Source organism: Takifugu flavidus, chromosome 5 (genome assembly GCF_003711565.1).
Source record: "Takifugu flavidus isolate HTHZ2018 chromosome 5, ASM371156v2, whole genome shotgun sequence".
Taxonomy (NCBI): Eukaryota; Metazoa; Chordata; class Actinopteri; order Tetraodontiformes; family Tetraodontidae; genus Takifugu; species Takifugu flavidus.
In genome coordinates, this window is record NC_079524.1 from 13,582,960 (window position 1) to 13,595,218 (window position 12,259).

The window sequence follows — 12,259 nt, forward strand, 5'->3', positions numbered from 1 at the left end:
TTTGGAGCTATAACGTGAAAACCTAAACACCTATAAGGATCAAATCATATTCCTTTACTCTCTAATCTGATTCTTGATGTTCTACAGCTGAGAGATGTTCTCACAAACAACTATAAGATATGATTCTCCTTAGAACAGACCAGAAAACTGCAGTTCATGAGTCAGTCATCTTAGTCATCTCTCGCTGGACGAGAACACAGCATTGAGGAAAATGCTTCCTGGATGTTATTATTCAGACTTTTTCAATGCACGTAAAGCATTTTTAACTTGTTAGCAGGTCTCCATAAATGTGGACAGACTGATTTATGTCAGAAACTGAAAGTTCCAATCAAGAAACACTGTCAAAATGAGTAATTAATTAATGAATTCACGTGCCTTCATCACCTTGCCTTGTGGAATCATCCAGAATGTGATTGTTTAAATTAATGAATAATAATAATAATAATAATAATAATAATAATAATAATAATAATAATAATAATAATAAAAAAAATTACAATATTTTTTAAAATCAGTATGTTCCCACAAACTTCATCTATGCGCATGAAAGGTCAACTGTGCACACTGGGAAACGTAGTTTTAATTAATTTGCCAATTACAATAGCTCTGTGGGCGCTTCCACCAATAGCTTCGCTCCAAAATCCTTCACTGTCCAATCATAGCGCTCGGCAGCAGAGAAACACTGTTCTCCCTCAGGCAGTCAGAGGGCCGCAGCCAAAATTCTAGCCAATCACAACACAACAACATTCATGACGCAGCTCGCCAGTGCGCAGGCGCAACCGACAGACAGCTGATAACTCATTATTATGCTACTTCGCTAAATAGATTTTTTTTCCTGAAAAGTGACCAGAGACCTTAGCAAGACGTCCCAGGGGACTGAAATACCAGGTAAACACGTCTTTCTCACCCCTATCTAGAGCAGCAGGAGATTACTTTGCGAAAGGGCTCCCCGGTGGGTTCAGAGTCTGTCGGTGTGTCGGAGTCTTGCTGGAAGCTCGGCGCCTTCAGACAAAGCTCAACTAGCATGCTAACGACTCATTAGCTAGCTAAACACGAAGCGGCAACATCTGCAAGGATTAATGTGTTTATCACATCAGTCGCGTCTCTACGCTTCTCTCGGTCACCAAAAGTTACGGTGTTGCCTTCATCTTAAACTCAAAACAAACAACCTTTGTGAACGTTAAAGCTGACAGGTTACGGCTTCGGTAAGTAGCCTTGCTATGTTAGCCAGACAGCTAGCTCATATTTTATCCTGGCTTGCCCGCCATCTTTTAAAGCGAGATAAATGGGATGTTTCGTTGATGTGCCTTCGTCCCTGCCGAAAGATCCAAGTGACTAGCGTGCGTTCTAATCTAAATTCATCCATAAAGAGTTGGGATGGATTACAGATAGTGCTGTTGGCTGTCGTTTTGCATGTTTTTGGACTGTCAATAGTTAGCTTGTTCGTTAGCTCTGGTTCAGAGCGGTTCGCAGGATCATGCGGGGCACCGACATCTGTTGATAGGACTGTGATCTCGACTGTTGAGACCGATTTGGCTGGTGCTTTTTACTCGCAGTAAATTTGTGTGTGTAGTCATTTTTTTCTGTAAAGGAAAGGCTGCTCGGTGGTGGAGGCAGGGGCGATGCGAATGTGTGCAGTAAACCAACATCAAGTAATCAGAGTTCAAAGTGGAAGAGGTGGCGTTTAACCATCAATGTGATCATTAGTATTAATCGACTATTCAAGGTCTGACGAGGAGGATAAGAAGTTTAGATTATCGAAGCAGTATTGAAGTGATCTGAGAGCTTAGCAGTCAGATGTTGCAGAAATAAGTGAAAATCGTTTTAAATCATCTGTCAGTGTATTGGCAACATACTCGCATGGTATAAACCGTTTGGCAATTCTTCAAATTCAAAATCACGTCTGCAGTATTGTAAATATATCACACAATTGTTATTTGAATTTATCTCACGTATGAAGATGAGCATGACAACCATAAATCGTATAATCTATCATAGCATTACCCCTGAGTCTGCGTATTCTTCGGATTTTGCTGCTGTTTGTTAGCATTCGCTCGCTGTTAAAGGGAAAACACACTTGTGATGGATTTATTCTTAACCTGGTGTTTCAGTTATGAACACGTGAACTCCATTGCAGAAACAAGTGTTAGCATTGAAAGGTGGCGATGCTAATGGCTGTGATGCTATTGTGTCTCTTCTCTCCCAGGTCATGTGATGGGAGTTTGTCTCCTCACCAACCTGAAGAAGCAGCACAGGAGGACCTGAAGTAAACGCTGATACTTTCCTTTGAACAGAAACACGCCGCAAAATTATTTGTTCTTCACGTTCAGTCTAGACACCACAATCCCACTGTGCATTGCTGGGTTAGTGCTGTCCACTATGTCGGACGCCCCTGAGGCTGCACCTCCGAGTCCCCCTCCCCTCACCAACCCACCCCCACCTGAAGTGAGCAACCCCAATAAGCCTGGCAGGTAGGAAACACCACAAAGTCTGTAAGTGGCCCGTCATCAGCAGTGCACTTTACAGATGTGGGAAGATGTTTTACTTTGGGACGTGAGTTTTGTGACTGTTATCAACACAAATGTGTTAATATCTATGATGTCAGAGCAGCAGCAGAAGAGCAGGACATCACAAAAACTGCTCTGAGACTACAGACTTCTGATGTAGTTCCTAGTTATTTTAACATTTATAATTACTGTTATCTATATGCTGACACGGTGCTTCCTGTTCCTCAGAAAGACAAACCAGTTGCAGTACATGCAGAATGTGGTGGTGAAGACGCTCTGGAAGCACCAGTTTGCTTGGCCGTTCTACCAGCCTGTGGATGCCATCAAGCTGTGCTTGGCTGTGAGTTCTACAAGACGTACAGCTTGTTTCTGTCTTCATGCTGAAACTAACTGGTTTGCATTGACAGGACTACCATAAGGTGATCAAGAACCCCATGGACATGGGAACCATTAAGAAAAGACTGGAGAACAATTATTACTGGAGTGCCAGTGAGGCAATGCAGGACTTCAACACAATGTTCACCAATTGTTACATCTACAACAAGGTACACACAATCGTACACACTCCTCAGCCAGGTACACATAACACACAATGGTATAATCACACTTATACACAATGGTATAGGTGTAGATGACTGATTGCCCCCATCTGATCCTATCTTTGCCTGCCTGAGTCATTCCGTCTGCCCCAACCTCTCTACCCATAGGACCCACCTTGCTCCCTCCATCTCGTTTGGAGGACTCTTTCATGTTGGTCCTAGAATGTCCCATCTATGCTGGGTACATAGATGGGATACCAGTCGAGCCATCAGGGATGATGCTCCTGCATCTGATGGCCAGATGATCTGGGGTCATGTGTGGCAGCATGCTTGCTTATCTGTGATTGGTTGTACTTCCACTTCTCCTGTTGCTATTAAAGTTGGTGTCAGTGACATAAAGTTCTCCCACTTTAAGCAGTGCTACCAGAGAGTAGGTGAAATGTACCCTTACTGACCCCACATTGCTTTGCTCACCGGCCTCCCTGGGGAAGAGCTACTGTATGCTGAGGCTCTGAAGGCGGGCCGGGATTAAACCTGTGGAACAGAACCCTCACAGGGTTACTGTGGTCTATGTGTGCTAGTGTTGCAAGTTATAAAAAGTTCTACTGATAATTTTCTGCTTCTTTTGGCCAATAACAGGAAGTGATTAGTTCACGACAGTCCTCCGTAAACCAACACCTTTCAGATACACTTGTTTTATTCTGTGTTATTGTTGTAGCATTAGCAGCAATAGCTGCCACAACTTCATATTCATACAGTACGGTAATAAGCACGCTTCTGAGCTAGAAGAGCTTTTCTTGGCTCTAGAGAATTCACCTTGACTTCTGGCAGTTTTTAAAGTTGTTTCAGCTCACTTCTAAACTAACTGGTGGAATCCCAGACTTGGACCCAAACCAGTGTACTGGTTTACTGAAACTGTCGTTGGTGGTAATCGGCTTTATTAAAAGGTCATGGTCATGTGATGATGGGTGTCCACCATTGTCAGTCTTCCTGGGGAGGGATCGCAGTACAGCACTGGGAGCAGCAGCTGTTGTCTAAGCATCCTCTGTCCAGTGAAGGTTTCCCCAGTTTATCAAAGATGCTTCTGTTGCTCCTCTTTCAACCATCTTTCTTCTCTGACCAAAACATGAACCTTGCAGTCTTTAGAGGAGTGTCCCTTATCGTTTAGGAGTAGATGGAGACTGAATCCTGTCCTGGAGAGATATCTCTCTTGTGTTGGACCATTTTAAAGTGTGTTGTTGAAAGCTCAAGTCTTTTTCAAACCAAGGCGAGCCAAACCACGCCCCTGAGACAGGCGACCATGCTGGTGGATGTGGTAGCTGCTGTTAGCTGCTGATTAGCAGTCAGCCTTTGGAGGGGTTTGGGTGATCTGCAAACAATTTCCTCCTTTTCATTAATTTATCATATGTATTCATTGGTTTATTGGTTAAATGATTTACTCCCCCCCCAAATCACTTGATATTTTACTGCTCCAATCACTACTGGGCATCACTAACATGAACATGTTAGCTTCCAGCAGGGTTGCCTTTAAAATATTTGAATCTCCCATCCAGCTCTGCAGCCCCTCTCCAGTCCAGGTGTTTGATCCATAAGTCAGGAGATGGTGATGTCAGTTCAGGGCTGATGATGAACCAGAGCTGAAGGTGGCTGCAGCTCCTCCTGCTAGAATGTCGACCCTCTCTCCATGTTTCAACTGCTGCTGGCGTCTGCAATCAGACACAACAGCAACAAATGTTTCCTTAAACACTACAGTTGTCCTCACTGGGACATGTTTGGGTAGCAATGGGTGTTTTGTGTCTGCAGGTAGTAGCTGACTCCTCCATCAGATGGCTAAATCCATCTGTAGCAGTTAAAATACATTCACTCTGATATTCATGCTGAGCTGAAGTCACTTGATTATTTATGATGATGCTGAAATGCCACCCACCTTAATTTTGTCTGTTTGTGTTTGCGCGCACACACATGTGCAGCCCACAGATGACATCGTCCTCATGGCTCAGGCTCTGGAGAAAATCTTCCTGCAGAAAGTTGCTCAGATGCCTCAGGAAGAAGTTGCTTTGCTTCCACCAGCTCCTAAAGGCAAGAACAAGAGCAAACAGCCAGCAGCTGGGACTACAGGTGCTACACACACTCCACTGAACCACCACTGTCTGGTTCTGTCTGTTTCTTCTACGTACATGTGTAGAGTCAGCAGTAAAATTCAGCTCTAAAAGAATTCTGTCTATCCGTCAGTGAGTCAGCAGGCGGAGTCTTCGGCCTCGTCCCCACCCTCCTACCCATCTCCTTCTCCCTCCCATACGCCTGTCATCTCGACTACGCCAACACCTGTCCAGACCACCCCCCCCATATCAGCCCCACAACCTCCAGCAGCTATGATGCCGTCTGCTCAGCCTGTGGTGAAGGTGATGAAAGCTCGCTGTGACACGTCTATGTCTCTTAGCTTTATCTGTCCTGCTTTTTCTCACGCCTGTCTGTCCTCATGTCTGTCTGGCTGGAAACAGAAGAAAGGAGTGAAGAGGAAAGCGGACACCACCACTCCAACAACATCAGCCATCTCTGCTGGTCGAGCTGACTCTCCATCTGCTCAGGATGCCAAACCAGCCAAACTGGGCTCAACACGCCGTGAAGCCACTGCCCGACCTGCCAAAACACGACGGGAGGTGGGTGAGGAGGTGGCTGGAGGGGAGGTGGGTGCTGGTGGGAGGAAGACCAGTAAGCTGGGTGAGCAGATGAAACACTGTGACGCCATCCTCAAGGAGATGTTGTCAAAGAAGCACGCTGCCTACGCCTGGCCCTTCTACAAACCAGTGGATGCTGAGGCGCTGGAGCTCCATGATTATCATGACATCATCAAACATCCCATGGACCTCAGCACCATCCGGGTAATAAACATGACATCACACAAACAACTTTTTTTGGCAAGTGAGCCTTGTTTATTTTTAGGTGATCTATGAAAGATTGAAACAAGTTTTACGCTAAAGAAAAGCCATTAAAGACAAAATCGATCCATCATGTCTGAGGTATACATTTGTGTGGACTCGGAACAAGTTGGACTGCATTAAAGATTTCATATATGTACTTGAGCTGAGCTTTTAGATGCATTTTGGTAGATGGGGACCCTGTTACTATCCTTCTTATCTTTAAAAGCATCCCCACACCTGTCAGTCAAACACAAGAGTCTGACAGCTGTTCTTTACAATTACTGTAACCATCAGCCATACTGATGCTGTTGCCTTCTTCTGGCTACACTGGCAACAGCATGATTTGGGTTGCCTTTTGTCCTGCCAGAGGTGGTAAAACCTGCAGGAAAAGGTGTGTAACAGGTAAACAAGCTCCGGCTGTCAAGGTGGACGAGAACAAATGTATACATCGCTGTGAAGGTTCTCAATCATTCAGGTCATGGTAATTCTGGTAGTTGAATCTTAGCAACTGGATTGTTTGAGTTTAGAACTCCCAGTGAGTTAGAACTGATGAAACCTCTTTGGTGAGAGGTGAAACATCTTCAAGCAACTCAAACAGTCCAGTTGCTATGATTCAACAACCAGAACTGTATACATCATTTAAAATGTCATTGCTGTTATCAAGCTGCAGTGTGTTTTATTTTGAAAATTACAGGAAAGAGCTTTAGACTTCAGTCACGTAATTATGTATTTGTACCAGCAAAAAAACATCTGTGCTTGTGGATGTAGCTCCTGTGTCTTTGAATTTTAAAATGAAGTATAAAATGTTTACATTGGATTTAAGATCCAACCTGACATAAAAATGTGTTTCCTTGGGCGCATGGAGAACATCCAGGTGTGGCTGATCCCAGCACACAAGAGCGGTGTCTTGGTTGGTTGTGAGCAAAAAAAAAACTTTGATTGGGTTTTCTCTCCAGTGATCAGCCAGCAGGTTAGCTCAGTGGCCATTGAAAGGAGCATCACACTGACTCTGACTTCTGCTTCCCAAACAGAAAAAGATGGATAAAGGAGAATATAACGAGCCTCAGAGCTTTGCTACTGATGTCAGGTTAATGTTCTCCAACTGTTACAAGTATAACCCTCCAGACCATGAGGTGGTGGCCATGGCCCGCAAGCTGCAGGTACGTGCACTCCACAGAAGCTCTGGGCTCTTTCGAACATCTGCTCAGTGGCTGATGGTCTGTCTGCACAGGACGTGTTTGAGATGCGCTTTGCAAAGATCCCTGACGAGGGCCTGGAGGCGTCCATACCGTCCACGACACCGTTGGTCAGTAAAAGCACTGCCTCCTCCGACAGCAGCAACAACTCCTCCTCCGACGAGTCATCTGATTCAGAGGAGGAGCGTGCCACCCGGCTGGCAGAGCTGCAGGAACAGGTGGGTGCTGCTGACCAGTCAGGTCCAGAACACCCTCAGTTTTCTCTTTTAGTCTTCTGATCAGTTATTAAGTGAAATTATTGATTATAAATGACTCGGTGACGGGTTTATTCCACCAGTTGAAGGCGGTACATGAGCAGCTGGCTGTCCTGTCCCAGGCTCCAGTCAGTAAACCAAAGAAGAAGAAAGAGAAGAAAGACAAGGAAAAGAAGAAAGACAAGGGCAACAAGGCCAAGATGGAGGAGGAGAAGAAGCCCAAGACCACGGCCCAGCAGCCCAAACCAGCCAATCAGAAGAAACCACCGGCCAGGAAAGCCAACAGTACAGTGACTGCCACCAGGTAGGACTTCCTTTTCCTTTCACAATAAAACTAAATCCAGGCTTGTGGCAAGTCTGATCAATCAGTGTTTGTAGACAACCGAAGAAGAGCAGCAAGACATCTGTCAGTGGTTCGACAAATGGAGACGATGGCGAGGAGTCGGCCTTGCCCATGTCGTATGACGAGAAACGGCAGCTGAGTCTGGACATTAACCGGCTGCCGGGAGAAAAGCTGGGCCGGGTGGTCCACATTATCCAGACCAGAGAACCCTCGTTGAGGGACTCCAACCCTGACGAGATCGAGATCGACTTTGAAACCCTGAAACCCTCCACACTTCGAGAGCTGGAGCGTTACGTCAAGTCCTGCCTGCAGAAGAAACAGAGGAAGCTACTGCGTAAGTTCATTGTCAGAGCTGCTCCACGACAGATGATTCTTCAGGTTTGACTTCCTGATGATTGGTTCTGTTCTCCTAAAGATGCTTTCACATGTGGTTCCACCACAGGTTCTGTTTGGGCAGTAGTTGGTTCAGACTTGATTATTATTGTCGGGCCTAATGATGCGGATGTCAATCATCTCCTTCTCTCTCCAGAAAAGGCAGCTGGAGGTGGGGCAGCTGGAGGCGGGGCTAGTCGTTTGAGTGGCAGCTCCTCATCTTCCTCTGATGACAGCTCCTCAACAGGAACATCCTCTTCCTCCGACACAGACTGAACATACACACGACTGAGAAACAAATCCATGTTACTGAAAACACACACAGTAACACAGGACAGATATACACTCTGAACTTCTTAACACATTGAAAGTCTCACACACAGACACAGACACACACACACACACCCTGGAACTGTATGTAAATACGCTGACCTGTTTTTAGATCCTAGTGTCTTTTTTTCCCTGGCGGACCAGAAGGAGAGAAGAAATCTTTAAACCCCAGAAGAAGAGGGGAGGTGGCAGTCTGGTCTGTCTCTGTGCCACACCTTCCTGTCTTCTCTTCCTCCTCATTGGCCAGCTGGCTGTGACACCTGACCTCTTAAACATTCCAGATCCATCTGTATAGCATCTTGGGAGGAGGGAGAGGAGATCTTGGTGGAGTTTTCTGTGATGTCTGAAAGGAAAACTCGGTTCCAGAGACTGACCGTTGTGTGAGGAAGCCATCCAAAATCAGGTCATCAACCATCGATTGATTTTGTTCTGCAGTGATCCCTTTTGTGGAGCGGGAGTTCCCCTGTTGTCCTGGTGGTTGCGGTTTCACTGCCAATGCTTGGAGCGACAGTGAGCCGTGTCAAACGTCTGCACCAGCTCTTGTGCTGCAGAAAAACTGGGGTGCTGGAATCTTGTGACCTTTTCACCCCAAGCACTGTGTTGCTGCAGACGTTTGGTGGTTGTTGCTGGGTTGAACCCTCAGAAGAATCTTCTGCTGATCTGGAGCTCACCCAGCTTGCGAGGAACCATCAGCAGAGCTCATCCAACCTTTTTAACACTACATTTATTTTTTTCTTTCTTCAGGTCGTGTGCTGAACTTGTCTTTATAAGGTTCTCTATATAAAAATGTTTATTATCCCATCTAAGCTCAGATGCAACCAAACGGAGGAATATTTGCTGGAACAACATCCAAAGTTAAAAGAAAATCTTCCATACATCAGATCGTCATCGTGTTTTGTGATAATTCTGTTTTATAAACTTGTCTTTAACAGACATTAACTTTCATTTTAAAAACTGGCCAACAGAGAAGCTTCTTCCTGTTGGGACACCAGAGTTGGTTCCTCCAATGTTAGTTTGACCCAGGTCTTGCTAGTGCAGCCTCATTTTTAACAGCAGTCCAAACAAAGATGGCTGCCAGCCTACTTCCTGTCCCAAATATTTGGTTATGAATGTTTCCATGGGTGAGGCTTCTTATGCTGTTGCCATGGAGATGGTTTATTGGGTAGAATGTGTTTTAAAGTGCCACATTAAAAGCACATCTTTTATTTTGACAGATTTGGCCCAGTTATTTTAAAGAATCAATCCTGGTGTGACACTGTTGGATAGCTCGTTGCTATGGTAACTCCCTGTTTTTAGTTGGTCACTCTTTAATGCTAATAGTTAATTTTTGTATTTTAATAAGTAAAATGAAAAGTGATTTTATGTATTTGCATGCACTCCGGCCGTATGTTCTTTCTTCCTTATGTTTGAGCACTGTATGGTAGCTGTTATCGTAGCTGTCTGATGTTTAGATTGAACTCTGAGAGACCGAGAGAGGACGAACCAACGAGAAAACCAACAAGTGAATTATTTGATGTAATTACTGATATGGGATCCTTATTTTCTGAGCTCCTTTGTTTTCATAAATAAACATAAATTGAGCTAATGGCATTTTAGGAATCTTTTGTGTCTGCTCATCCCAAGGCGAGCAGAACCCCAGCACATGTTCTGTTTTAGTGTGACAACAGCAGCAGTTCAGTCATATTTCAAACTTTTCCCTTGCACGGTTCTGCTGTTGTTCTGCTGGAGGCTTGCAGTGTGTGACGTTCTCCGATCACACCCTAAATGTTGTTTTACATGTCAGTGAAACTGAATGGCTAGAAGATAAATGGGGGACATCATGGCCTCCCACAGTTCATAGATCCAAACTACATGATCCTGCAGATTCTGGACTGGCCATCCATGCCCCGAAGACACCTCTTGTCCTGGACCAGCACAGCCTGGTTTCCAAAGCTACTGTACCAGGCAGACTGGCTCCTGTTCAGATAGGTGGAGGGTGGTGACACCAGCATCAGCTGCTGTTGTTGCTGCCAGATCAGCAAGGACGTGTCACGGTACCGCAGCCGAGCAAAAGTCTCCGACAAGGCCTTCTCTGCCAGGCCTGGTCGGTTGAGAGAAGAAACCAATGGGCCCTCGGCAGCTAGAGCTTCTCTAGACATGTCGGAGGCGGTCCAGGAACTCAGCCCGGCCCAGTACGGACGATCTTGGATATAGGTCATTTTCCGTCATGGTTAACGACTCACGGAGCAGCTAATGGTCCATCACCGCAGAACCCGATTGAAGGGAACCATATGAGTTTGTTTTAACGTTGTCTGACTGGAATCGTTTTTAACTCCTCCAAATCGCATTTAAACACACCACACGTGGCACTACTCACGATTGGGCCCAGCCACGGACTTGTCGGCTTCCGTAGTCTGCTTTTTAATGTTGGGTCCAAACAAACGAAGCGAACTGCATTAAGCCGCTTGGCAGCTATTTGCTGACCAGCGCACTTTTTAATGATATAATCCCGCCGGCTCCGAGTCTCTGACGCCTAAATTCAACCGACAGAAATGTACAAATCTACAACGTAATAAGGATCCCACAAAACGGTACTATCACTCAGAAAATTATACTTACACTGATTTTAAAGCATAAACAGCATAGTTACGCCCAATAGCAACGGTGCGTCTGCGATCTAGTCCGTGGAGCAACACAAGCCGCAGAACAAAGGTTCCGTCGGGGATTGTTGCTGTGGACTGTGTGTATGGTCCACTTCATAGGTTCAATTAGTCCAGATGTGCTTGTTTTGGACTTTTACAAGAAATAAGCAACCTGGCGTTTGAGCACGCTTATCAGTTCATTTCTTCAGTTTGCTGCTGATATGTTTTTGTAATTATTTAATTCATCATAAAAATGTATGTATTCTATAAAGTCACATTTCCCAGTAATGTTTCTTAAAGTTATATTTATTATAATTATAATTTATTTTATACAGGGAGAATTCTGAACAATAAACAAGAATGTAAATCGGTTCAGCCATAGTGTCTAATTTTAAATTGTTTCGTTTCGAGACCCCCAGCCGCTCCCAAGCCGAGAGATGTACGTAATCCCTCCACCTAGTCCTGGGCCGGCCACGAGGCCTCCTCCTGGTGGGACATGTCCGGAACACCTCTAACGGGAGGCGTCCGGAAGGCATCCTGGCCAGATGCCCGAGCCACCCCAGTTGACTCCTCTCGATGTGGAGAAGCAGCGGTTCTACTCCCAGCTCCTCTCGGATGTCCGAGCTTCTCACCCTATCGCTAAGGTTGAGCCCGGCCACCCTGCGGAGGAGACTCATTTCGGCCGCTTGTATCCGAGATCTCGTTCTTTCGGTCACCGCCCAACGTTGATGGCCATAGGTGAGGATTGGAACGTAAATCGGCCGGTAAACCGAGAGCTTCGCCTTCCGACTCAGCTCCTTCTTCCCCATGACAGATCGGTTAAGCGCCCACATCACTGCTGACGCCGCTCCGAACCGCCTGTCGTTCTCCCGTTCAATCCTACCCTCACCCGTGAACAAGATCCCGAGATACTTGAACTCCTCCACCTGAGACAGGACCTCCTCCCCGACCCGGAGAAGGCAGTCTACCATTTTAAATTCTAGTTTGGGCAAATCAGCAACAGACAGCACAAAGTCCAATAAAACGACGTACAACAAAAAATATGTTCTAAAAGAGAAAAAACAGTTTCTGGTTTTTACGGGGAAAGTGTTCCACATGAAGCTTACATATGTTATATGTTGTCATGTTATCTTACAAAGAAACAAAACCGTGTTTGACATAAATTAATTTGAATAA

The 12,259-nt window shown here is 45.4% G+C and overlaps 1 protein-coding gene and 3 long non-coding RNA genes across 8 annotated transcripts; 2 read left to right on the plus strand and 2 right to left on the minus strand.

The window, feature by feature from the left end:
- Positions 1-731: 731 nt before the first annotated feature.
- Positions 732-10,047, plus strand: LOC130525890 (bromodomain-containing protein 3-like). 5 transcript variants are annotated; one of them, XM_057033156.1, is made up of 12 exons: positions 732-888; positions 2,207-2,471; positions 2,736-2,847; positions 2,915-3,052; positions 5,017-5,164; positions 5,279-5,448; positions 5,548-5,928; positions 6,999-7,127; positions 7,199-7,381; positions 7,501-7,721; positions 7,796-8,094; positions 8,290-10,047. In XM_057033156.1, the coding sequence occupies exons 2-12, from the start codon at positions 2,380-2,382 to the stop codon at positions 8,406-8,408; spliced, it is 1,992 nt and encodes a 663-aa protein (XP_056889136.1). In that variant the 5' UTR covers positions 732-888; positions 2,207-2,379; the 3' UTR covers positions 8,409-10,047. The 5 variants fall into 5 exon arrangements, with proteins under 5 accessions (XP_056889136.1, XP_056889140.1, XP_056889138.1 ...); XM_057033160.1 differs by having other exon boundaries at positions 5,551-5,928; XM_057033158.1 differs by having other exon boundaries at positions 753-888; positions 2,331-2,471.
- LOC130525901 (uncharacterized) lies at positions 3,723-5,108 on the minus strand. Its single transcript, XR_008950612.1, has 2 exons — positions 4,974-5,108; positions 3,723-4,752 (listed from the first exon to the last, which is right to left on the minus strand). It is a non-coding gene; the product is annotated as an uncharacterized LOC130525901 (long non-coding RNA).
- Positions 5,957-10,312, minus strand: LOC130525899 (uncharacterized). Its single transcript, XR_008950610.1, has 2 exons — positions 8,565-10,312; positions 5,957-8,420 (listed from the first exon to the last, which is right to left on the minus strand). It is a non-coding gene; the product is annotated as an uncharacterized LOC130525899 (long non-coding RNA).
- Positions 10,313-10,400: 88 nt separating this feature from the next.
- LOC130525898 (uncharacterized) lies at positions 10,401-12,185 on the plus strand. Its single transcript, XR_008950609.1, has 2 exons — positions 10,401-11,821; positions 11,898-12,185. It is a non-coding gene; the product is annotated as an uncharacterized LOC130525898 (long non-coding RNA).
- Positions 12,186-12,259: the final 74 nt, after the last annotated feature.

Bases quoted from the DNA above. Each gene is read 5' to 3' on its own strand.
- LOC130525890 (XM_057033156.1), top strand. From the start codon at position 2,380: ATGTCGGACGCCCCTGAGGCTGCACCTCCGAGTCCCCCTCCCCTCACC. The intron at 3,053-5,016 runs GTACACACAATC...ACACATGTGCAG, and splicing joins ATTGTTACATCTACAACAAG to CCCACAGATGACATCGTCCT. The intron at 5,929-6,998 runs GTAATAAACATG...CTTCCCAAACAG, and splicing joins TGGACCTCAGCACCATCCGG to AAAAAGATGGATAAAGGAGA.